Source organism: Tamandua tetradactyla, chromosome 3, assembly GCF_023851605.1.
Source record: "Tamandua tetradactyla isolate mTamTet1 chromosome 3, mTamTet1.pri, whole genome shotgun sequence".
NCBI lineage: Eukaryota > Metazoa > Chordata > Mammalia > Pilosa > Myrmecophagidae > Tamandua > Tamandua tetradactyla.
In genome coordinates, this window is record NC_135329.1 from 152,000,245 (window position 1) to 152,024,330 (window position 24,086).

General features: G+C 35.6%; 1 protein-coding gene and 1 long non-coding RNA gene across 35 annotated transcripts in view; one reads left to right on the forward strand and one right to left on the reverse strand.

Annotated features, from left to right (window-relative positions):
- ZNF385B (zinc finger protein 385B) overlaps positions 1-24,086 on the reverse strand; it is a 479,275-nt gene that overhangs the window by 14,598 nt on the left and 440,591 nt on the right. For all 33 annotated transcript variants that reach the window (XM_077154333.1, XM_077154334.1, XM_077154332.1 and 30 more), the window contains one exon: positions 15,181-15,343. In XM_077154333.1, the coding sequence (XP_077010448.1) occupies positions 15,181-15,343 (163 nt within the window). The remainder of the gene's footprint in view (positions 1-15,180; positions 15,344-24,086) is intronic.
- Positions 3,380-15,948, forward strand: LOC143677827 (uncharacterized). 2 transcript variants are annotated; one of them, XR_013172912.1, is made up of 3 exons: positions 3,380-3,502; positions 12,803-12,933; positions 15,774-15,948. It is a non-coding gene; the product is annotated as an uncharacterized LOC143677827 (long non-coding RNA). The 2 variants fall into 2 exon arrangements; XR_013172911.1 differs by lacking the exon at positions 3,380-3,502 and adding an exon at positions 12,109-12,584.

Here is a 24,086-nt window from a genome sequence, read left to right on the forward strand (position 1 = left end):
TTATGCTTTCTTGTGAGAAATGAAGCTGAAAAGCCCACATGGCTCTACATTAGACAAATACTACAAACCTGTATGTATGTAAATTGTTGTGTTGAGGAAGACTTCCTAGGCCTTTGCCTCATTCCTCTCCTTCTTATCTGCACATTTGGCATAGTACAAATGATAGTAACAACCAACTGATGACAGATGTTTTAAAATTTAAGGTAGAATTCCACTAAGGGACTTAATGAATTTACAAAAAAGAAGCATACAAGCTGCAAGGTTTACAAGTCAATTTGGAACCTTGAGGTTCTTTGCTAAACAAAATGTAATACAATCTAGAGATGCTATAGCATCAGCACTATATCACTGGATGTACAAAGAAAGGGATATTCATTTGTAGTATAAGAGAACTGCACCTGTCCAATGGAACAGGAAGAAAAGGCCAATACTGCAGATAATGATCAGTTTGCTTTACTTTATTTATTAGATGTTTTACTGAAAAGTCTTGTGCAAAAAGATCTTGGAAAATTGAATAATATTTTGAACTATACTAGTTAAAGAATTGTTTTTGAAAGCAGAACTCTCTAAGAATACAATAATCACACAAATATTATTTAAAATTCTGTAATCTTATAGAGTTGCTTAAATTAGGAACATATATAGTAGAAAATTATATATCTGTAGAAGAGGCTTTACCATCAGATAAAAGTATCAGAAAACAGTGATTACAAAAAGGGAATATACTCAATCAGCTTTCCCACAGAAGCTTTCCTCTTAAGAAGTATACCCATTCACCAAACCTCTTGTCAGCTGGATGAGTTCACTTCCAATGTCCCTGTTTCTCCCTATTTCTTCCATTTGCACAGTCATTCTAGGCCTCCTTTACCAGCCCTTACCCTTCTGCCTGCCCCTAAATGCTGTCATTCCTGAAGTCCACACACCTGTTCTCTCCTGAGGCCTTACATGAGCTAAATTCACTCCAATAGTTTCCTCTACCACACTGACACATTTCTAAATTCACAGGAAAAATCTCTACTTTACGCCCAGGTTCAAAGCCTCTTTTCCCGAACAGTCTATGAATCAACTATTCTACTTTGTCTCATGGGTATTTCAAACTTAACCTGTCTAATTTCAAATGCATGATCTGCTCCTCCTAGGGACCCTTTCAAGTAGACATCTCAATTAATGATGTTACCAGGTCTGTTACATCTGTCAGAAAAGACTCCTTGGATTCTTCCCTTTCATCTTCTCCATTCAATCAATGATCCAAATCTATTGATGCTGATCTTTTAAATATATTTTCTATTAGCTTATTTGCCTTTCTGTCTGGGTATTTATTCATCATCTACTATGTGCCACTGCCTCAGTTCAAGCCTTTATCTATTCCCTCTGGAATACCATAATGCTTCTTTATTGATCTTGCTACTTCTAATCTTTGAACTTATCTTTTCCCTCCTTCCCTTCTCTATGCTTTCATAATCCTCTGCACATAGTTATGTTTTAGTCTTAAATAATTTTTGAGTACATATAATTATGTTGTACTCAAAAATTATTACCAGGATAGAGAGATATTTGAGTTTTGGAACAATGTGTTAATTCATCTTTGTGCCCAGAAAAGTGTAGGTGGGCAATACCTTTGTTGAAGTAAGGAATGTTTGATTCAAGCAGTGCTTTCTAGCCTCACAAGTAGAAATAAAAGAAAAATTCACTACTAATAGCTGAATCATAACTAGTGAAATAAATATACATCGACCAAAAAGATAAATGCATTTCAGCTGCTGATTAGGTAAAATGCTGTATCACTGTGGTAAAGGTCATATATTTGCTAAATAGTTAAAATTACTTGAAGTTGATGCAATTCTCTTCAGAATGGCTTTCCTTGAGGTGTTCTAGGATACAGTCATAACAACAAACACATTCCTTCCTGCCAGATCCAATATTTTGATATTTGAGAAAATCAACAGATCTGTGAATTTCATCAACTCTTTTATTAGGAATCCTACACAAATGTACATATAGATACTGCCAAACTAAATGTGAAAATAAAGGTTCATCAAAGAAGCCATCTTCTTAGCATATAGACTGGTGTTCTGTTCTCTGAAGGTTTCCAATGGAACTGTTAAGTGTTCTATTTAGAGATTCATCAGATGCGTCTAGCCCAACAAACCATTTCTTTTCCAGTTGGTCAATATTAAATTAAATATTAAACTAACTTAATTAAATTCAATCACACTATGTTCATCAGGGTTACTAGCAATTACATGGTTGATGTATTTATACAATAATTCTCCTTAAGAAACTTCAAGTACTATGTCCTCTAGGTGACAAATGTCCATCATTAAATGGGGGGTCATTATGAAAGCTTTGTCTTAGTCATGGCACCATTCATGACTAACTAAAATCCCCAAGGCACATAAGCTCTACACCAGGTAACCTGAGACTGAACTAGGACACTGAGAATCTTTTAGTCACCTATGCAGGCTTTCTGCAACTAGATGCCTTATTTGGATTTGATCTAATTCCATGTGCTCCCAAGGGTTACCCAGGAGAGTATAATCTAGGCTGGTTTATTTCACAACACTTATTAGTTACCTGACTCGCTTCATTAATCACAGGGTTTCTTGGTGGAAAATGTCTGATTTTGTGGCCCCACTTGAGGGTAAACAGTGGGACCACTTTTGGAAACGGAATGAGTTCTCAATGTGGTTTATGTCATTTTGCAGATGTGGAAAACAAAACAAAAAGAGCTTAAGTGACAAGCCCCCAAACACAGAGTAGTCAACGACAGATGTGGAAATTAAAGCTAGTTTTTAAGATTTTTAGATCACTGAAATATCATATACTGGGCCAGTCTGATGCTGGAGGGCCCTTCACATCAATGCCAAGTAACCAGGAGTTCAGCTCAATTCTAGAAACCCTGTGTCTTCAAGTTTTGTTGATCACTGTGAAGCTTGCTAATTCTTAGTGAACTATGTTTGTGCCTAATTTTCATATCTTGGCCTATAGACAAATCCTGAAAGCAGGACAAATTGCCTGTACATTAAAGTGACTCTTCACTGAATCAGAGTCTGTAGGTCCTCTCCTGAAAAAACAAACAAAAAGCTTATTTGTTATATGTAAGGTAGGACTCATGAAGGTGAGGTGAATAATCTTTTTGAGTTCAAAATATGCCCTTCAATGTATTAACACCTCTAGTAACTCCCCACCAGACTACAGTCCTGAGGATCTGCTGCTCTTTCCATTTACAAGCCTGTATCAACCAAATTCTAGCTACTAGGCTACATACACCATGTGGCAATTTTGTGGTCCAAAGAAATGTCAGCTGTTGTCCTCTTTCTCTGAGTGCCCTCAGTCAAATGACCTGTTATTCCTCGTGCCACTCTGTTGTGGAGCAGAAGCTGCCAGTCTCATACTCAGACAAAATAACGGCCTCTCCGAATATCTTCATGTTGAAAACTGACAGCCTACATTCAAATGGGTGAACTGGCACTGACATTGGTGAACCTGTCAGCTTTTCTAGGTGAGCACAAAAGAGGGATTGTTTGTCTACAGTTTGGATCTAATGAACAGCTTTCTCCAATTTTGTGTAGTTTTCCAGCCATTAGATTTGTACAATAGAGAATTCATATTTCAACTTCTTCAGATTGAAAAACTGCCCTTTTACTGATTTGTCACAAAGAGATGTGAAATAGTTATTCCTGAGGCAGCTTTATTATGGAAAAAAGATTAAGTAACTCATGTAACTCAAATAGAATCCCTTAGGAAGAAGGTCCAGTAGAGATTCAAAAGCCAGGAAAAAGATTAAAAACTAATTTTCTAGGTGGAATGAGGAGCAAATTCTTTTTCTTCTAAATTAATGGCCCTTTACAGAGGAAACAGATTCATAAGGTGTGAGTAAACATCTGAGTCCTGCTCCTTTCATCCTCATCCTTCTCTAGATGTAGAGGTTAGTAGAAGGTAGCTTTGACACTCCAAGCAGGGTGAGGGCCAAACTGAAAATTGAAAGCTCGAGAGCTTCTGAGGAAACTGAGTCTTTCTTCATCTGGTCAGGGCAGAAATATTACTGCCAACAAACAAGCTTATTGCCTCAGGCTACTCCAAGAGACAGGGATTGGGCCCTTTTCTTCATGGACCTAACTAGGTTTTTCTTGACTTAGGGCAACTGGGCAGATATTCAGGAGCTGGAATGCCCAGGCATAAGAAAGCTACTAATCCTTTAAAAATGTATTGCTAAGCCCATCATAAGTTTACATTTCAAATCTAGCTCCTGTAACTAAATTCAACCCGCTGCATTATTTTTAAGTTGTCAGAGTCAGATTTACACTTAAGAACTACAGGTTGCAGAAGAAATTTTGTTGAAAAAATGAGAGTCTCCTTTAAAAAGGTTTAAGAGGCCTGGGCCCACAAAGAGGTTTGCCTGGGGTTCCTTACCAGGCTTAGGCCTTTGGAAATATTGCTACATGGGAATTATTACTGTGACAATAGCAAAACTGAGCAAAAAGCAGATATAACATTGCATTGCAAATTGTGGCCCTCACAAATGATAATACAAATGACTAACACTTTATTTTCTATCCTGCCTATGTCCATGATACATAAACATCATTAACTCACTGGAAGAAGTTATTATAAAAATAGCATACCCTATAAAGAATAGAGGGGAAAAACTACGTAATTCTATCACACTAAATTGGAGTTTCTATCCTGGGGTGTGTGCACTTCCAGGGGGTCCGTGAATTCAGAGAATCAATGAACCTGGATGACAAAAAACACATCTTTATTTTTATGTATCTCTAACTGAAATTTAGCACACCCTTCAATTAAGAACAAAGGCAATAAACTATAGTAGCCTTAGTAGCACCTGAAACTTTTTCACCAATAGATATCAGATATTTCTATCATATATTATGGTAATCCTAGGAAGCTCAAAATACTGTTTATGTTCATCATCACTACAGAATTATGGTAGATATCAGACCCACTGCTAGATCTTATTTAATACATTACTGCTATATTGTTATATCATGATTAAAAATGATGGCCCTATTTCAATATAATATTTTTCTTTTGTAAAATATATATTTTTCATGCATTTAAAACATCATTCTGAGAAAAGGTTCATAGACTTCGCTAGTCTGCCAAAGGAATCCATGGCACAAAAAGAGGTTCGGAACCTCTATGATGATGTCCATCATCTCATTCTGCTTTCATTTCTGTCCTTACTTTTCATTTCAACTACTCCCTTGCCAACATCCTAAATTCCCTTCCTTGACTCACCTGTCTTAATTGCCCCTATTATTTAATGAGTTCTTTGAAATAGTGGCCCCTCTGATGAGGATCCTCTTTCCCTCAAACCTCAAACTAAGGCCTCTATTAGTCTGAGTTACTTCTTCTCATCCTCTAGGCATTGACAGCTTAACTCCTCTGCCTAGGCTTTCTCTTTCTTTCCAGACTAGGCCAAGGTCCCCTTTCTTTTCTCTTATCAAGCATGTCACCATTTTTTCCATATTTACTCTTCCAGAAAATATGCTTTCACGAAGGCAAGATCCCAGACTGTCTGATTGATCACCACAAGCCCAGTGCCTAGCCAAATGCTGGGTGTACAGTGGGGCTTCAATGAACAAATATACAAATGAATAAACCATTTTGTAACTTTCGATTTACTATGTTTTGTAAGTTAATACATTCATTTTTCCATGTTGCTTCTTTTATTTGTTTTAAAGCTATACAATATTCTACTGTGTACAAGTACTTTGTGATTACTGATCATCCTGTTTCCATTTTTCATTAACACAAATAATGCAACAATGGGCATCTTAATGCATAAAGTTTTATTTTTCCTGTTCTGAATTTAGGATTATTTCCTCAGTATAAATTCCAGAAAGAGGAATTAACTTGTATAACAGAATAGACATTTTTATGGTTCTTGATTTATTCTATGAAGTTGCTTTCCAAAGGGGAATTTAAAATGCCATAAGTAATATAAACTGAGCATCTGCTAATGATTTTCCAAAGTACTTAAACTCTCCCTGGATATTAGTCATTATATCTTATGGGTTATCAAAGGATTAGACAAAATTTTGGTTGAAAAAAATAAAGTAAATATCTTTTCCTAAAACCAAAAAGCTGTGAATAAATTAATTTCCACATTGAGTAAAATTATTTATTAACTGATAACTCAGGACAAAGATAACTATGCTAAGAAGGACAAATTATTTTAATGTAGGCATGTTCATTTTATTACCTAAATAAGCAAAAATCATGATTTTTGACAGAAATTCAAATATTTGAAAGCAAGGAATAAGCTAATCTCTGTTGTGTCAAGAAATTCTAGTATTTATTTCATCTCATATTTGAAGGTAAGCAAATCATGGATTTTCTAGAGACTAAGTAATTAAGAATATATAAGAAATACCAAAAAATCATATACACAAGACATTTTTAGCAAGAAACCTTATTTACTAGCATAAATGCTAGCAGGGATTTTGTCAGGCAGGGGCATGTTTCCCAATCTGATCATACCCTCACCCCCAATTCCTTTGATTTTAGGAACCAACCTGGGCTTCAGCCTTCTTAACATATAACACTCATTTTTCTTTCTTAGAAGGTGCAGAGGTGTTGGGTTTTCCTTTCTTGCAAAGCTGTAGCTGTTTCCCAAGCCATGCACCTTTCCCCAAAACAAAACAAAACAAACAAAACAAAAAAACTATAGCTGTACATAGAGAAACTGTCATCCCATCAGATGGACAGCTATCTTATTGAATTCAAGGAAAAAGCACTAACAAGTGTCTTCTTGCTCTGTCCACATTCTAAAGAGTGCACCAGAGCTCTCTCATTAAATTCTGCTTAATACTACTCATTTAATTTATGTTAATTATGTTAGCAATGTGACTACTGTGTGCAGGATGGGGTACATACCCTGGAATGAAAACAGTAGTGCAAATAATTCCATGAGGTAATAAAATTAGCCCATAAAGAAGAATATAAGCACAGGTCACTGTACTGTGCCAGCATGGCTTGAAATGATCAGAGGGTCAACATAAGAACGGGACCTTGAGGATTGAGAAAACCTTCTCGACTGAAAGGGGGAAGAGCGAAATGAGACAAAATAAAGTGTCAATGGCTGAGAGATTCCAAACAGAGTTGAGAGGTTATCCTGGAGGTTATTCTTATGCATTAAATATATATCACCTTTTTTAGGTAAGGTGCAATGGAGAGGCTGGAGGGAATTGTCTGAAAATGTAGAGCTGTGTTCCAGTAGCCATGTTTCTTGAAGATGATTGTATAATGATATAGCTTTCGCAATGTGACTGTGTGATTGTGTAAACCTTGTGTCTGATGCTCCTTTTATCTACCTTATTGACAGACGAGTAAAACATATGGATTAAATATAAATAAATAATAGGGGAACAAATGTTAAAATAAATTTAGTAGATTGAAATGCTAGTGATCAATGAAAGGGAGGGGTAAGGGGTATGGTATGTATGAATTTTTTTCTGTTTTCTTTTTATTTCTTCTTCTGAATTGAGCAAATGTTCTAAGAAATTATCATGATGATGAATATACAACTATGTGATGATATTGTGAGTTATTGATTATATATCAAGAATGGAATGATCATATGGTAAGAATGTGTTTGTAAGTGGTTAAATTTAATAAATATATTTAAAAAATTGAAAAAAAAGAAAAAAAGAACGGGACCTTGAAATTTCTTTGAACAAATGGTTGCTTTCCATGGATCTCATTTATTGAGTGTCTGTTACATGACAGGCACTGAGCCGAGCATCTTACATCTATTAGCTCATTAATCTCAACAAAAACCCTAAGAAGTATGCATTGCACCCTCATTTGACAGATGAGGAAACAGAAACTTGGCAAGGGTGACCTGGCTAACTTTACACTGTCAGTGAGTGGTGGAATTACTCTAATTCCAAACTTATGCTCCTTTTTTCCCTGCTACAGCTGCACAGAAGATAAGTGGTACTCGGGATTCACACTGTGGTTAATACATCCTTATTTAAAGTTACTCAAAACTTGATTTTTTTTTTCCTTAATGAAACTATCTGTAAGATAGAGTAGGGAGAGAAATGACATACTTTTCTAGGATGTTGAGTTTTCAAAAGCATCACCTAGTAAAATATAATCTCAAACAACCTTTAAAGAGCATATACAGTAAAGTCTGAGAACTTTCAGCATATCAGGGTGGTGGACATGAGGAACTGCCAGGAGAGACTCTGGCCTTGAGATCACTTTCTAGCTGAATGACTCTGGACCATTAATTCCCCTCTGTAAGTCTCAGTTTCCAGTATCCATTAGGGGACTGTTAGAATCCTTAAATATGATAGAGCATAGAAAATGTTTAAAACAGTATAAAGCAGACATTAATCATTCAGTTACATGCTAATTAGTAACTAATACTGCTGTTAAATTTTTTTTTTTTTTGCAAATGAGTCTAACAAGCTTGGGTCTAATTTTCTACAGTAGTGTATATTAGATGTAGTATAATGGAAAATGATGATAGTTGACTGTCAGAAGGGGCAGCTGTTATCTCTCACTGAAAGCAGCAAGAATGGACAGCTAAAATAAGACACCACAGAACATCAATAACAGGCATTTCTATTATGCTATATATTTTGCAAAGTTCTTTCACAATCTTTTCATTTGATCCATACAGCACTCCTGTGACATAGAGAGGGCTTCATTCCCACTCTACAGATGAGTAAACAGAGGCTCAGAGAATAAATTGCCTCCTTTAGAATCGCAGTAAGTCTAAGGAGCAGAGTAACACAATCTAGAAACACACTGTCCATTATGGCAGCCATTAGTCACGTGTGGTTATTTAAAATTAAATGAATTAAATTTAAATAAAATTAAGTGTTAATTTTCTTAGGGGTACTAGCCACATTTCAGGTGACCATCAGCCACATGTGGCTAGTGGCACTCATATTGGACAACTGAATTATACATCATTTTAGACTTTGCAGAAAGTTGTATTGAATAGCAACGGTCCACGGAAATGAGAGCATCAGTCAGTTACCACACAATGCAATGGTCAGAATCCCTAACAGTGAAACTGAGTCTCAGAGAAAGAAGACATGAAAGAGGAAAATACTTTAGAAATATTTCCATGAAAAACATTTAGGTAAAGTTTTATAATAAAGGCTAACTTTAAGGTAGGGCATTAGACTATAAGCCTCTTGAAAGGTAGGTCCAGAATTCCAGTAAGCGCCTAGCCCCATGCCCTGCATATTGAATCTACACATATTTACTGAGTAGCTCTATCTGAATATCTACCCTTGCCAGAAAACTCTCACTGTAATAGAATTCTTCTTGAAACAAATAAGTGGAATGTCATAAAAATGTAAGTAATAACCTCTGCTAGACTCTCAAGGGCATTTATGGTTGTGCATTTACAAAATTATTCAATGTACATACAAAGTTCTTTTATATTCCAATATCTTTTCAGTGCAGAAATAAATATAATCAAAAGGGATGATACCAGTGAAAAATAAATATATCTGAACATGAGAAAAGTTTTTAATAGTGACATAAACTTTAAGAAGAAATCTGAGCTTTTATTTTTTAGAATGGTTTATAACATATTCCCAGTGAAGCGTAAGTTAACAGATCCTCAGTAATTCATAAGTCATTCTCAACTTTTGGCTCACTTTTCTCAGAGCTAAACAAGGAAATAGCTTTCAGAAGTGGAATAATTAACAGTAAATGTTGAACGTTATTTCAAAATAATATGTTTCAAAACAAGTTAGTTTCCAGAGGATGGCAAATATTCAACTGCACGAGAATCTTCACTCTCTCCTGGCAGGATGCTGTTGTCAAATTCAAGGTGCATGGGCAGAGATGGAGGCAGTTCCATTTTTTAAATTGACTTTAAAAGTCTTAATGATATATGTACATTTGATGAAAATATGAGTCTTAGTATAATGGTCTGTTCTTTTTAGACAGATCAGACTCCCTTATGTTCAACATGATTGAACCCCAGAACTTCAGATTCAGATGTCTGTCATAAATACAGTTAATCTATTATTTTATGGGGTGGTACTAAATCTCAGCTTTCTGGATTTGGATAGATGTATGCTTAATTTATGATAACACTTGTCTATAAATGACAGGCACTGCCAGTGCAGAACACTATCATTCCTTCTATTCAACAACCCAAGGTCCTGTTGCTAGAGACAAAACGAGGGAAAGAGGCAGTTAAGAAGACCTTGCTGGCTAACTGATGGAGTCCAACAGCAGGCAGTGGAAATGAGAAGTTGTCATTTGGAAAACTTGGCTCCATTTGTAACAATACATAGAAACTACAAAACACACATGGGAACCCATAAAAACGACTAGACAATGGCCTCCATTTGTATCCCTGGCAGAAAAACTCTGATAAAATTGAAAATACACATTCATAAGGCAACAGGGTGACCATAAAAATCTGAATGGCAGCCTTCCCAGGCAAAACATACTGATCTACTGGTTGATAACTGCTCTGGGTTCACACCTGAGAAACTGCCACCAGGCAAAAGCACAGCATGCTAAGAACTAAAATGAACTGCTCTGAGGTGCCTTATCTTCTCTCTCTCCTCATGTTTTTTCTCAAACCCTCATTTCACAGCCTTCAGAGGTCATGGGTATAGGATAGAAGACACAGTCTTCCTGTCTATGATGGAAATCTTTTAGATGGAATGATTCAAAATCACTGAAAATATGGACAGTGTTCTTGACAACTCAACTATGCCCTTTAGGAGACAGTTTAAGGTGTCTGCCATATTGGTGATGTCCTTTCTCAGCATTAACCTCTATCTCAGTTTGGCTCTAAACATGTTAAAACACATCATTGTCAGGCTGGAGCTCTGAGAACATTTGCTACTTGCCATTTAAATGAAATTAAATTTGAATATTTTTATTAAAATATGTCATTAAAAAGATCTGTAACTGCTAAAACTTTTTTCTATTAAAATTAATTGTTACAGACATTATACTGCATAGGAACTAGGGATTATTAATAAAACAAATTCTTAAGGGTCCTTTATTTCACTGCCAAAGTTCCTACCAAAAAAGAATCAACAATCAACAAACAATTTAAACATAGTATGTGGTCCTATTTACTAATTCTGAAAAAAGTGGCTGAGTGGTTTCTGACTTTGTCCTTTAAGATACTTGCATTTACTCCTTCAAGTCAAAGAAGTTTAAAAATAATGGTGATAACAGCATGCACTCAGAAACCTTGAGTTTTCTATTCTGACTCTACTGGGATTTGAGTTAAGCAATACATTTAACCTTTCAAAGACCCAGGTTCTTCATTGTTATATTTTGAGAAGCAGTTTGAAGGTGGCAACTTCATACTATTTCTCCTTATATTCCTAATATTCAATGCAGTACAAAAAAACACCACTAGATTAGAAGCTTTTTGAAGACAAGAAAATGCCTTTCCGTTCACTGTTGGACCCCCATATTTGGCAAATACGCTGATTTACTATACCATTTAGTATAGATAGTAAATATTTGTTGAGTAAATAAATGAATGGATATCAAGTTTGTTGCATGAATGAATACAGGGTGAATGTTAATTTCAGCCCTACTTATCTCACTGGATTATTATGAATTTATAAAGAAATATATATGACTGAATTTTATAAGCTGAATATATCTGAGGTGCTCCTTTTGTTATATCTCAAGCAGAGCATGCTAGTTCTATCATTTGTACTATTAATTGCATTTATAAATATATCTATAGCATTCTGAATCATTCCATCTGAGTTCCATCTGTTTAGGCAGCAAATGATTAAAGGCTGTTTAGCTCTAAATAGCTTTATGTAATTTGAACTAGAAATATATTACCTGCATTATGAAATCTAATTAATTTTTAAAAGCATCCAGTGCTAAAGCCTAGACATATGGACCATTATGTTGACTATCACAATATTTTATTTCAAAGAAAAAAAGGTTTTTTGAAGGGTGTATTTTTTGACCCTGTTATAGTTGTTACATGCTTTCACAAAGCCCCTTCAATTTGATGTATGGGACATATTATGACAGGGAAGTATGCTGTCTTATGGCATTATGACACTTGAACTCCAGGGAGAAATTTGGGTAGAGTATTTGGCCAATATGTTCTAGCTATCTTCCTGAAGCTGTCTTATGCTTGCTGTGCCCTGACCCCAATTCTCCCAAAGCACATTTATCCTCCCTCCCACCATGTTTTGAACTCCCACTGATGCATCATTAAGGACTTGGGACAGATCCTAGGAGACCAGGAAGCCATTTCTTTGAATTTTACATTTAATTCCACCTCAACTCCTAAAAAGTGAATGGGGCAGCTATTCTTACTTAAATGCCTTTAACGAAACATTTAAATTTTTTCATTTGTGTTGTCAGAGCTTCCTGCTATTACAGTTTTAACTCATTGTGTTTACTGACCTTAAGGAGGAATAAAAAGATTCGCAATGATACTCTGTTGTTTTTATATATGACAGAATCCACTATTATAAATCTCCTTGTAATGCACAGATCCAGATAGTAACATGTGCCTAATTATGTCTCCAAATACAACATAAAAGAGAGAAATGGCTGTCCCAAGTGTTAAAATAGAGGTAAGGAAGCCTTCTCTAGTTCTTGGGAGTATTTCAGGTCACTTCCTAGAATAAATAATTTGTGCTATAAGGAGTGGAGAGAGGCCATCTATGGGTCCCGTGATCTTTGTCAGATTCTCTGAAATCACACCTTCCCTTGACTGATGTTCAGTGAATCCTGGTTTGCTGTTCTTCCGGATGTTTCTTCCCTTAACATGTGATTATTTCCTCTCCCACAGTATTTGCCTTCATTGAACAACAATCTGTTGCTAAGCTCATGATGGTAAAATGAGAGAACGGAAACTGAATCAATCAATCCTATGGATTTGTGAATGCCTGGCCATTTGAAATCTGACAACTAAAGCAGCAAGTAAGTAACGTTTTCATTTTTCACTCAAATATTTAAGAATAGGTTCTTAGATCTATATTTCAGTTCTCACTCTTTGTTTACACTACTGCTATGCTTGACCCTGGTGTGTTCCTATTGCTTATGAGGCACAAACAATTGCTTAGAAAGTCTTTTTATTTCAGAGCATCTGCTAGCATTAGAGTGTCAGAATGAAAACCTTGTTCATTAAACTTAATTTCGACAGATACTCATTGGGCACCTTGTAGGTATAAGGCAGGCTGTGATGTGACTCAAATCCCTTTATTTGATTTTCTGTTTCCATACTTTTCCTTGGCTCTATCCCTTACTCTGATTTTTTCTCCTACTTCCTTTTCTCTTCTCCCACATCTTTCCTTCTCTCTTTAATTATCTTGTTTTTTTTTTTTTAATGATTCCTCTCTATTTCCATTTTTAAATCTCTTTTTGCTCACTCCTTTTCCCTAGAGTAAAATCAATTCCCATATAATAATCCTATTCCTAGCATAAACCCAAGTCCAATAAAATAATATAATTTTTAAGTGGAACATTGAGCACACTCAGTAGCAGGGCTGGAACTTTGACAGTACCTACCAACTGTGCTATTAGCTCAAGTCACAAAATCTCCATTATTTTAACATTACTGCTGGAGGTGGAGAGTATAATTCAAGTAATAAAACCTTTGACAGAGTATTATTTCATAGAGGCAACAATATCTTGCAGACAGTGAAACCAGGTAGGGAGTCAGGAGATGCCTGAGCCTGTTCTTCCTAACACTGGGTAACCTTTAGCAAATAACTGCTGCAATGTGTACCATGCCTCAGTTTGCTCTTCTGTAAAGTGGAGACAGGATTTGATCCTGGTATCTGACAGAGATGGGTTGAAGATAAATTGGATAACCTATGTAAAAAGGCTTTAGTCTTTGGAAAGGAAGAAGTACTATGTAATAATCCAATATTTATTATTAATTCATCCGTTAACATGAGTTAGTGATTTTATTACACAAAGAACAAAAAGTCATTTTTTTGCTTGTTTTGTTTTGAACCAAAACATTCCCCCTAAGCCACAGAGCTTTTGGAACTAGCATCTATGAGACTTAATAATGGTGTCCCTTCCTTCACTGTCCCTTCCTGAATAGGCTTTTCTGAACCTTCCTTTTACAGTAATAGTTTTTTTCTTCTCCAAATACCCTGGACAGCCATGGAAAAGAATGTTTAAAGCCTCCTCCTTAGATGCTGCAATGATCTGAAAGAGGAGAAGAGAATCAGCACTATCTGTTTTTGTTTGTTCTCCAAAACAAAGTGGTCTCTAAAGAGAGAGTCAAACATAAGGGAAAGGGACATATTCTATTAATTTCCTTTAACAAACACTGTTCCTTAGATTTAGCCACTGAAACAAGATGACATATCCATCATGGACCCTCAGGAGCAGTTATGAGAGTATGAAAACTTATTAAACATCCAATTTCATGAAATCCATGCTAGAAAAATGAATTTTTTCCCTTTCTACTGATTCATTCAGTTTGAACTTATTCAAAGATATTGCTGACTCATTGGGACTATGAAATATAGTCTCTTCTTAAGAAGCACTTCCACAAGTAGCCTATTTTCAGTTATATGAAGTTCTTCTGTTAGTCAATTTGTAACTTTCTGCAAATGGTTGTCTCAAATCCTTGAGTTCATTTGTAACTCTGAGGAGAACTTCAAAAAGATTTTCAAAAATAAAAATCTTTTATTACTGAAATCACCTCCAGATTAATTCAGCAATGCTATTCTCTCAGAAATTTTACCCTTTTGTCCCTATCCCTTTCCCCCCTTCTTTCCCAGGGTAAGAAAATATAATAATGTCTATTAGGAAGCAAGCTTAAGAATTCATTCACTGAAAAAGTCTCTAGTAAAAATCACACACAAAAAAATAGAAAAGAATAATAATTCACTCAGTATCTTAGATCCATTTCCTGATTTTTATCTAAACACGTGACCAAGTAGTCTCTATTTTCATATTTACTTATGTATATTTACATGCATCCATACATATATACTTAAATGTAAGTATTTAACACCACAAAATGGTAACATATCAAATGCTTAGATTCCATGCAAACATGTAATCCTTCCTGTGAAGGAAACATATTAATCTTGCAAAAATAAATTATGGAATGTAACATGCAACAACTGAGGGGGGGGGGAATGGGATCAGGGTAGGGAAAAAGGAGGAACATAATGGATGTAAAGAACAAAAAGTGTCTTTGACCTGATTTGTCAGAGCTGTTGCCTGTGATTGGAGTGATGGCGCAGCTGGGATTAGCCTTTGTGCTGTCCTTGGAAGAAACCATTTTTGGCTTATTTTTCGTTGCCTCTAGTGCTTTGACCTTCTTGGCATGTTTACTTCCTTTGTAGTGGGCCTCGGCCTGGCTCTACAAAGGAGAACAAATCAGGCTCATTTTTTACTACTTACAAACACCACAATGGATGATCATGCAGGAAAAAAATACATTCAATCATAGCCACCACAGACATTTACAACTCAGCACTCTACTACATTTTTGGCATTAAATCAAGTGGGAGACCGATAACTAAGAGGGTTTAGCATTTAGAACCCTTCCACACAACCCAAAACACCCATGTCTTTAAGAAACCAGATGTTATGTGAAAGGACAACAAGGCTAAGGTAAAATTGTGAAGAAAGTGAACTTTGTTTTGTAATCAGTACCCTCCCACAACTGCCCCATTGGATAACTTTTCAAATGTTTGGCTTTCAAGGGCCTTAGACTCACGGCAGGAAGCTTCCTGAGTGCCCTATCAGGGCATTACCTCCCACAACCATTTCATCTTGTTTCTCTTCAGCTAAAAACTTGTCTGTATTGCAACTACTTTCCTCTGGACTCTGCTCTGAAACCAACTGACCCGATACAGCAGCAGTTAATAGATGCAAGTGAGTGGAAATGGCAACTGCGTTTTTGGAAACACTTACATGACCCTCATGGAAATTTCTGATGATTCCAGGTCCAAGCATAGATAATATAAGACAGAAAAGAGGTAGGGATAATCCTTGTTTCTGATCTTAGATGTGATTCTGAAGCCAAAGCAGTTAGTGCTAAATTCATTTATACAAAAAGCAGAGGTAGAACTGTGACCTCCATATTAGATCAAAAGAAAGATAAAGAAAACTACTGAAAATCTCCAAAAGACAAAAAACAAATTGCAGCAAACTGAGAAAACATTTAGTCAATTTAATGACATCTGGAAATTTCCCCTCTTCCTATAGAACAAGACTTTTTATCTTTTTAGCATACAGTCCTAATCTATACATTAACGAAAGAATCTAAGTATATGTGCATCAATTTCATTTTGAATATGCCCTAAAATGTAAATATACATTTGACAAAACAAAACGAAACATATTACATTGATATTAGCTTAGCTATAATGGTGGGATGGATGATGAGTCTTTCATATAAAATAAGTTGAGTTTTTGTTAGAGGATTTCTAAAGTAATAACAAATCTTTTATACCAGTTTTTGTTATATGCCTGTATGTATTTGAAAATGATTATACTAATTTTTTCATCAATTTTCCTCAGTAAGGAGTATGCAGGCTGTGTGTGTGGATATGTGTGTGTAGGAAGAAGAGACAAACACAATGCGCCCTCTGTCCTCAGAGCCAATGAGGCTTCCCCCACACATGAAGTGACAAGTGTAATGCTGTGTAAGCTAACACAGCAAAATGTACATGTCATGGGAGATAAAGAACAGTAAAAAGTAACCAGAGGGGAATGGTATTAATGAAGCTTCCTAAAATTGATAACTTCTTATTTGAATTGGTGGAAGAAAGCACATTTCTGGTGGGAGGCAGTAGGCCTAAGGAAAGGATTGGAGGTTGGAGTGCCAGTGAGTAAAGGGTATGGCTGGAGGTGGGCTTGTATGGGTCTTGTGACAGGACACCTTTAACATAAGGCCAAGGAACCTAGATGTGTTATTCTGTGGAGCAGGATTCCATCAAAATTAGATTTTTAAGCAGGAGTAGGATGGTACAAATTCCAAATGGGGAATATTTCCATAACAGCATATATTATGTTTGATGACTGAAATAAGAGAAAACAGATGAGACAGGAAAGCATCAGGGAAAAAGAAAAGATTCTTGTGGTAAAAATATGGATGGAGAATATGAATATAATTTTTTAAACCTAATTTATAATGAGATCATGATTTTTTGATGCCTTGGTCATTATCACTTAGTCTTCCTTCTGCCCTTTGCTTAAATGGGTCCATTTCAGTTTGGACTACTAGATTCCACGTATATTCAATCTGCTACAATTAGACTAAGTCATCTAAGCTGACTTCAGTTGTTTTTGAAGTGTTTCTTCTGATTTCGCTACCTGCAAGTTCCACTCCAGCTCACTAGGTCCATGCTGCTTCGCTATCTACTGACATAATCCATACTATGATCCAACATAATCCATGCTGATCACTATCTACTGACATAATCCATACATAATCCATCACCACTGGTGATGGTGAGCACTGCTTCAAGACCTAATATCACTTCTAGATGTTGATGGAGAAAAAACACTATCTCCTGTGCTCCTAAACGATGCTCATGAAGTTATTTATGCCAAACATTACATTTGATGCAACCATAAATTTCAAAGATCATGCAACAAATTAAACATCATACTCATGCATTCACCCTCCCAACTGAGGTAGGGCTTGGTGATAGATCCACCCCACATTCTTTTTCTAGGTGTTTCCCAATTCTGCTGTGTTATTTCTTGTGGGGTAGGAGGAAGTTTGGGAAATAATACATTGTCTTGATAGTTGTATGATCTAGGGACAGGTTTTAGTTCCATTTTATAACTAAGAATTTATCAGTGATTTCTCTAGTTTATAACCCCAGTCACCCAAGGTCTTCAACCTTATACTGACCGTATACAATCCCTAACTTCCTGAATATCTTTTTTGTTAGAGAAGCTTTAGGTTTACAGAAAAATCATGCAGAAAATACAGAATTCCCATATAGCCACCCTTAACATGAATATCTTTTCATAAATATGATTTTAGATCACCATTGACTAAAAGATTGATTTAGATCTTAATTTATATGGATAAATATAAATTAAGAAAATACACAAGTACAAATGTAAAAATGATAATGTGAAATAATAACTAATATTGAGAATGGTGCAAGGCATGGTTCTAAATGCTTTATATATATATTAGTGCATTTAGTTCTCATAATGCTCTGTGAGGTAGGTACCATTATTACCCAGCATTTTACAAATTGGAAACTGGACATACGGAAGATAAATAACTTATCAAAAGTCATACAGATAAGTGTAAAAGCCATTTAGTTGATCCGAAAGGCATACATGCATACCCTTATTTAATTACATACCCACACATTTCACATACACATATCCACACTTAGTTAACGCTATATTTTTATTAGGAGTGAAAAATTACACACAAAGCACATTTGTTTTAATGACTCAGTGGATGATTATATATTAATGTCACAGAAGTTTCCATGGGTAGGAAATAACTCCTTAATTTATGGGGAATATATTAGCATAATACATTTGGCCTGATCATTTTGGTGAGCAGCTAAGAGTTTCTCACTTTTTAGATTTGAATACTTTCTACAAGATTATGAAGAGAACTCCTAAAAACTCATCTCTTGAAAGACAATAAAGAATACAGTGTTACTTTGGTGTCCTTTGGTTTGAGAAACATACGGCTCTCTAAATAAAACCTAGCACAAGATAAGCAGAGTGTCATTTCCTCATTACTATTAACTGGCATTACTGCACAAAGTTAACAACATCAGTTAGCACTTGAGATAAAGATCCAGTTGCATGACATCTCGCTGGATGCCAAAATGGAAACAACTCTCAACAGCCATAATCTCCCTTCCTTTTGCGTTCTGGTACATGAAGAGAAGTGCAACCAGGGTTCTTAGCTTCCACTGACTGCTGTTTGGGAACAACAGAGCAGAAGGTTGTGGAGTGAAGTCAGAGTGACAGGAAACACTCACTCACATTTGGCATTCTTCCAATTCCCTGGTGATATTCTTGGTAGTGACACTTTGCTATTCTCATCACTGTATCTGAGGGAGCGTCAACATCTTCTAAATGCTGGGCAAATCTTCAAGTGAAACTGAGACATGTTAAATAGCAACAATATTAACCTGACTTCATTAGCTATCAATATCCTTGATTGAAAAGTGGAAAAATAAGGACAAGGGCCCCAAAACCCATGAACCAGACCACACAATCAAGCCCAATCAACAATGACTCTTTTATCACTTTGAAACCAAACCAACATACTCTAATCAACAGACCCATGTTTGTCTAGCACTAATGGCTTGCTTTCTACTTCCCCTTCAAACGTGCTTCTGTGGCCCCAAATAGCAGTTGTCAAAGGAATCTCTGGCTAAGAATTTTCAGAATTAGAGTTGCCTAAACCACCATACCGACTGCCACATAGATTTCTAGGTTCTTGTTTCAAGCTTTCAGAGGCCACTCCAGTAGCTACATGACTATCCACTTATAGAGGAATAGCTTTGACAGGAAATGACATCCCGGCATTTTTCTTCCATTAATCTCAGTCTTTGTTACTAAAGCCTTTCACTTTCCCAAATCTTCCACATCCCTTAGGATGCCACTGGTCCAAACAGAAGAGATAAATAATGAGGTAGGGCATTGTTTTGAAAATAAAAATACAATATAAAGAATTTATAAATTCTTAAATTCAGTGTGCTTACATTTTGGGTTTTTAACTTATTTCTAATTTGGACTTCAGAGAGGTGGGTAGCACCTAGAAACAGGATGCTAAACTGTTCACTTTGTATGGAAGACACAGTGCCAAACTCACATTAAAAAAGTGGCAAGGGAAAGGCAAAGTACCTGGAGAAAGTACCCAACTACATATTTACTAATAGAACCAATCTTTTTGCATTTTACAAAGAAATTAGAGCTGTTCACTTAATTAAAGAAAATTCATCATTAAAAATATTGGCCCTGTTTTCTTCCTGGGACCTTAGATTTCCAAGCATTAAAGCCTTTTTTGTAAGGGAAGTAGCAGAGGTCAGTTAATGTTCAGAAAATAAATATACCAAATAAAACAGAAGTCATATGAACTATGATTAAAAGAAGCTAAGCTAACAAGGGAACAACTTGAATATTTATTCTACTAAGAATTATTCTTGCACCTGTCATGTGCTAGACAATGTAAAAGATTAAAAAACCAAGAACCTACTTTCAAAAATGGTAGCTGGAAGAGAAGACATGCACACAAATAACTGTAATGCAAAGTAAAGAGCAGAATTGTAAAATGAGAGTTATGGAGCAACAATGAGCTAAGGGAGTGCAGAGGAGAAAAATCTCTTTGGAATGGAAGGAAGCAGGGAAAGCTTCATGCAAAGGGAGCACCAGAATTGAGCTGTGTGAAGGAGCAGGATTCTGAAGTAGCAGTGTGGCGTGGAAGGTCTTTTGGGCAAAAGGAATAGTAAGTACAAGGGGACTGACATCCTGTGAACCCTGCATCCACTGCATCCCTCGGTACATCCACAATTTAGCTTAACTAGAGAACAGAGATATAAAGGGAACAAACAGAGGAAGCGTGCCACCTAGTGCAACTCTGAAAGTGATTCTCCCCGGTGAAACAGAAAACATAATATCTTACTCTTAAAAGCAGCTGTTCTATTTGTAGGCATTTTGTAGAGAAAATGATTATGAAGTGAGATGTTGCTCTTGGATCACCAATTTTATCCTCTGCTCCACACTATAATCCAATATCAAAACAACTAAAATATTTATATTGAACCTTTAATTACTGAGAAATAAAAGCATGGTACTTAAAATACTATAGTTAAACACATTAAGAAACAAACTAAAAATTGCTGAGTCATAGCTAAGTAACTATTGATTCTTTGTATTTAAAAAAAACTATTTTAACTATTAAAATGCTCATTGCAAGTACTTGTTGAACTGATAAGACCACACACTGTCAGAGACAAGGCTAAAACATAGGAAGCATAAGACGCACCCAAGAGAAAGGCTTACTTGGTCCAAAGATTGCTAGTAAGTCTTTCTGCTGATATTTGCAATTGTAAGACCTGCAATATCAGTAATAACATACTACTGGCTTTGATATTCACTTCCTTCAATCCTCAAATACTGGGATCTGTTGAAAACAAAGTCCAGACAAAATTATAACCATTATGAACTTTTTAGCTTAAAAAGACAAAATGTCTTTGCCAATTTCTAGTTCATAACTAAGTGACACACTAGGTTGCTATGGCCTGGTGGGGGCTGCCACTCTATAACTCACAGGACTCCGTTCACCCTATAGTAGTATCATGTGAATGGTGGTTCTTGGATTCCTGTGAAGCCAGAGGCATGGCTGCAGCATTGCATATCACTGACTTTACAGTATACATGTTGGAAAAAACACATCAACTCCAAATACTTCTATATTACTAAAGACAGAAGTGGTGGTTTTTCTAAGGAAGAAAATGATGTATACTTGACACTACTCATTTTCTTTAGGATTAATTTAGATTTTTATCAAATATTTCCAGACAGAAGTAGAGTTCCTGGGTTGCAGCTGCCTTAAAATGTCACATTACGTTATGATTTTTCAAAGGTACACTGACCTTGCTTTCTGACTTGGGGGTCAGTAACTGAGTCAGTTTCATGATAAATATATGTGCAAACTCCTAGTGTGTACAAGAGAGTTTAAGTGATGCAAGAGGAAGTAAATGAACCCTGGCAAAGCATGCCATAATCTCTCTCTCAAATTAAAGGGGGAAGGAAATCGTGAACTCCACCAAAAATGCAGTTGATAAATCATAGTTTCTAAATTATTATACCCAGAGTATAAAAATTAGTGCTCTGTATATTAACACAATACTTAGTATGAACTAATGGGAACATTTGTAACTTATGAAAATATCTAATGTTCTCAAAGACTTTGCATGTAAGGACTTACATATTAGAACTTTGAAACCTTAGAATTTTTATGAAATATATTTTTACATCACAAAATTTTAAGGGTTTATTAATAATACTTTAAAGCCATTTATTTTACAATTTTCTCAGAGGAATTTAAAAATGGAAAATACACACTTTCTTCACATTAATTTTACATTTTATAATAAACTGGGAAATTTTAGTTTATAATTCTCAACTACCTTGAAATACGAAGAAGGATACCTCAGAGTTTCTGAATGACTTCACAGTTACATCTCAAGTTCCTAATGTGTTTGAGAGTACCACTGTCTTTCAGGGGTAAATGGATTGCCATGGTATGCTTTTTAGAGAGCAATTTAACAATTTGTTACACAATCATAAGTATGCAATATAATTCAGGTCTACACAGGGATGTTATGACTCTATGGCTAACTAATTCAAGCCCTGTGAAGGTCTTTTAAATTAGGATACCAGGTTTCCGCACATTACTATTTAGTCAGTCTAGAGGGTATTATGGTTTCAGTTACATATTACATAAATTTACATAAATGATACTAAATAAATCCAAAATTATAATTTGTGCTGTGTTTTTTAATTTGATGATTAATACTCTTAATGTAGACAAAAGCAGCAAAGTAACTTTGAAAGTTAAATGTTTAGAAAATTGGCTGAAGAATGGCTATAGTAATATTTTATGTTTTATATATTATTTATTTACCATTATTCATTTTGAAAACCTGTTTCACAAAATAAGTTTTTGTAAACTCATACCCCAAAGCCCTAAACCGAAGTTCTAACTCTCTGCAGACATGTTTTACAATCCAAAATCAAACTATGTGAATGTGAAGATAAATACCATATACTTTAAAAACACACAAATATAACTAAGAGAAAATAATGAAACTACATATTCAGTAATGTCATAGGCAACATCAGTCAGCAAAGCCATCTTTTCATAAACCATCAGGCTGAATTGGAAGTTTTCATTCCAGATTAATCTGGTCAACCACCCTCACATATGGGAGATTGGTCTACAGGCGGCAAAAGAAAAATAAACTTTTCTATTTATTAATATGTAGTGTAATAGTGCTATAGAAACGAAGGAAGGGTAAGGGGATAGACTGTGATGGGCTTAGGTGCCATTTAAGAAGTGGAAGGAAGTATCAAGGAAACCCTTTCTGATAAGGGGGCATTTGTTCAGAGACCTGAAAGAAATGAGGAAGTTAACAGGTAGATATCTGTGAGGAGAGCATTTCAGACTGAGGGAACAGCAAACGGCCACTGGAAGCCTTTTAGCTCTTATTCTGAGCAAGATGAGGAACTCAGGTGGTGTTTGAAACAGGAGTAACCTCGTTTGACTTCTATTTATAAAAGGATCACTCTGGTTGCTGTGTGAAGAACAGACTGTGTACAGGGCAAGGGAGTTTGGGAATGAGGCAAGGTAGAAGAGGAGGCTATTACATCATCCAGGCAAAGGATAAAAAAGGTTCAAAATCAAATTTCACTAAAGGATTTGAAATGTTTCAAAAGCATGATTTTCTTAACCAACAATATTTGTAATTCTTCCTAGGTCTGCAATTTTTACATTTTAATCATCCATGAACTGTACAGAATTTCATTTGTGTTCAATTAGCTAACCATTACTTCTGTTTCTTTTAAATTTAAATTGTATTTATTTTTTGTCTAGGTGATACAATTGCACAGTTTAAAATTCAGGAAGGAAAGACTGAAAAGTTTACCTCCTAGACTCAGCAACCAGTGCTATCACTTTTTTTTGTATTCTGCCAGAGATGGTTCCTATGCCTATCATGCAAATAGATACATGTGTGTATTTTCCTTTCTTTCCATTTTAGACAAATGCCTGCACACTACATATGCTGTTCTGCACTTTGCTTTATCTATTTAGAAACAGATCACAGAAATTTTTCATATGAATACTTAAGAAGCTTCCTTGTTTTTCCATGGCTGTTTATATTATTCCATGGTATGACTGAGCTGTAATTTACTTTAGCAGTCCCTTATTGAGAAGTATTTAGGTTGTTTCCAATGTTGTGGGAGCACCCATGACATAAACATAGGCATTATATGATTTATTTTCCTCTTTCTTCATAATTAGAAATGGTTGTGTTCTTTAAAAGAGTACTTTAAGTTAAAACGGAAATTTCTAACAGGAGTTATATGTCCTTCTA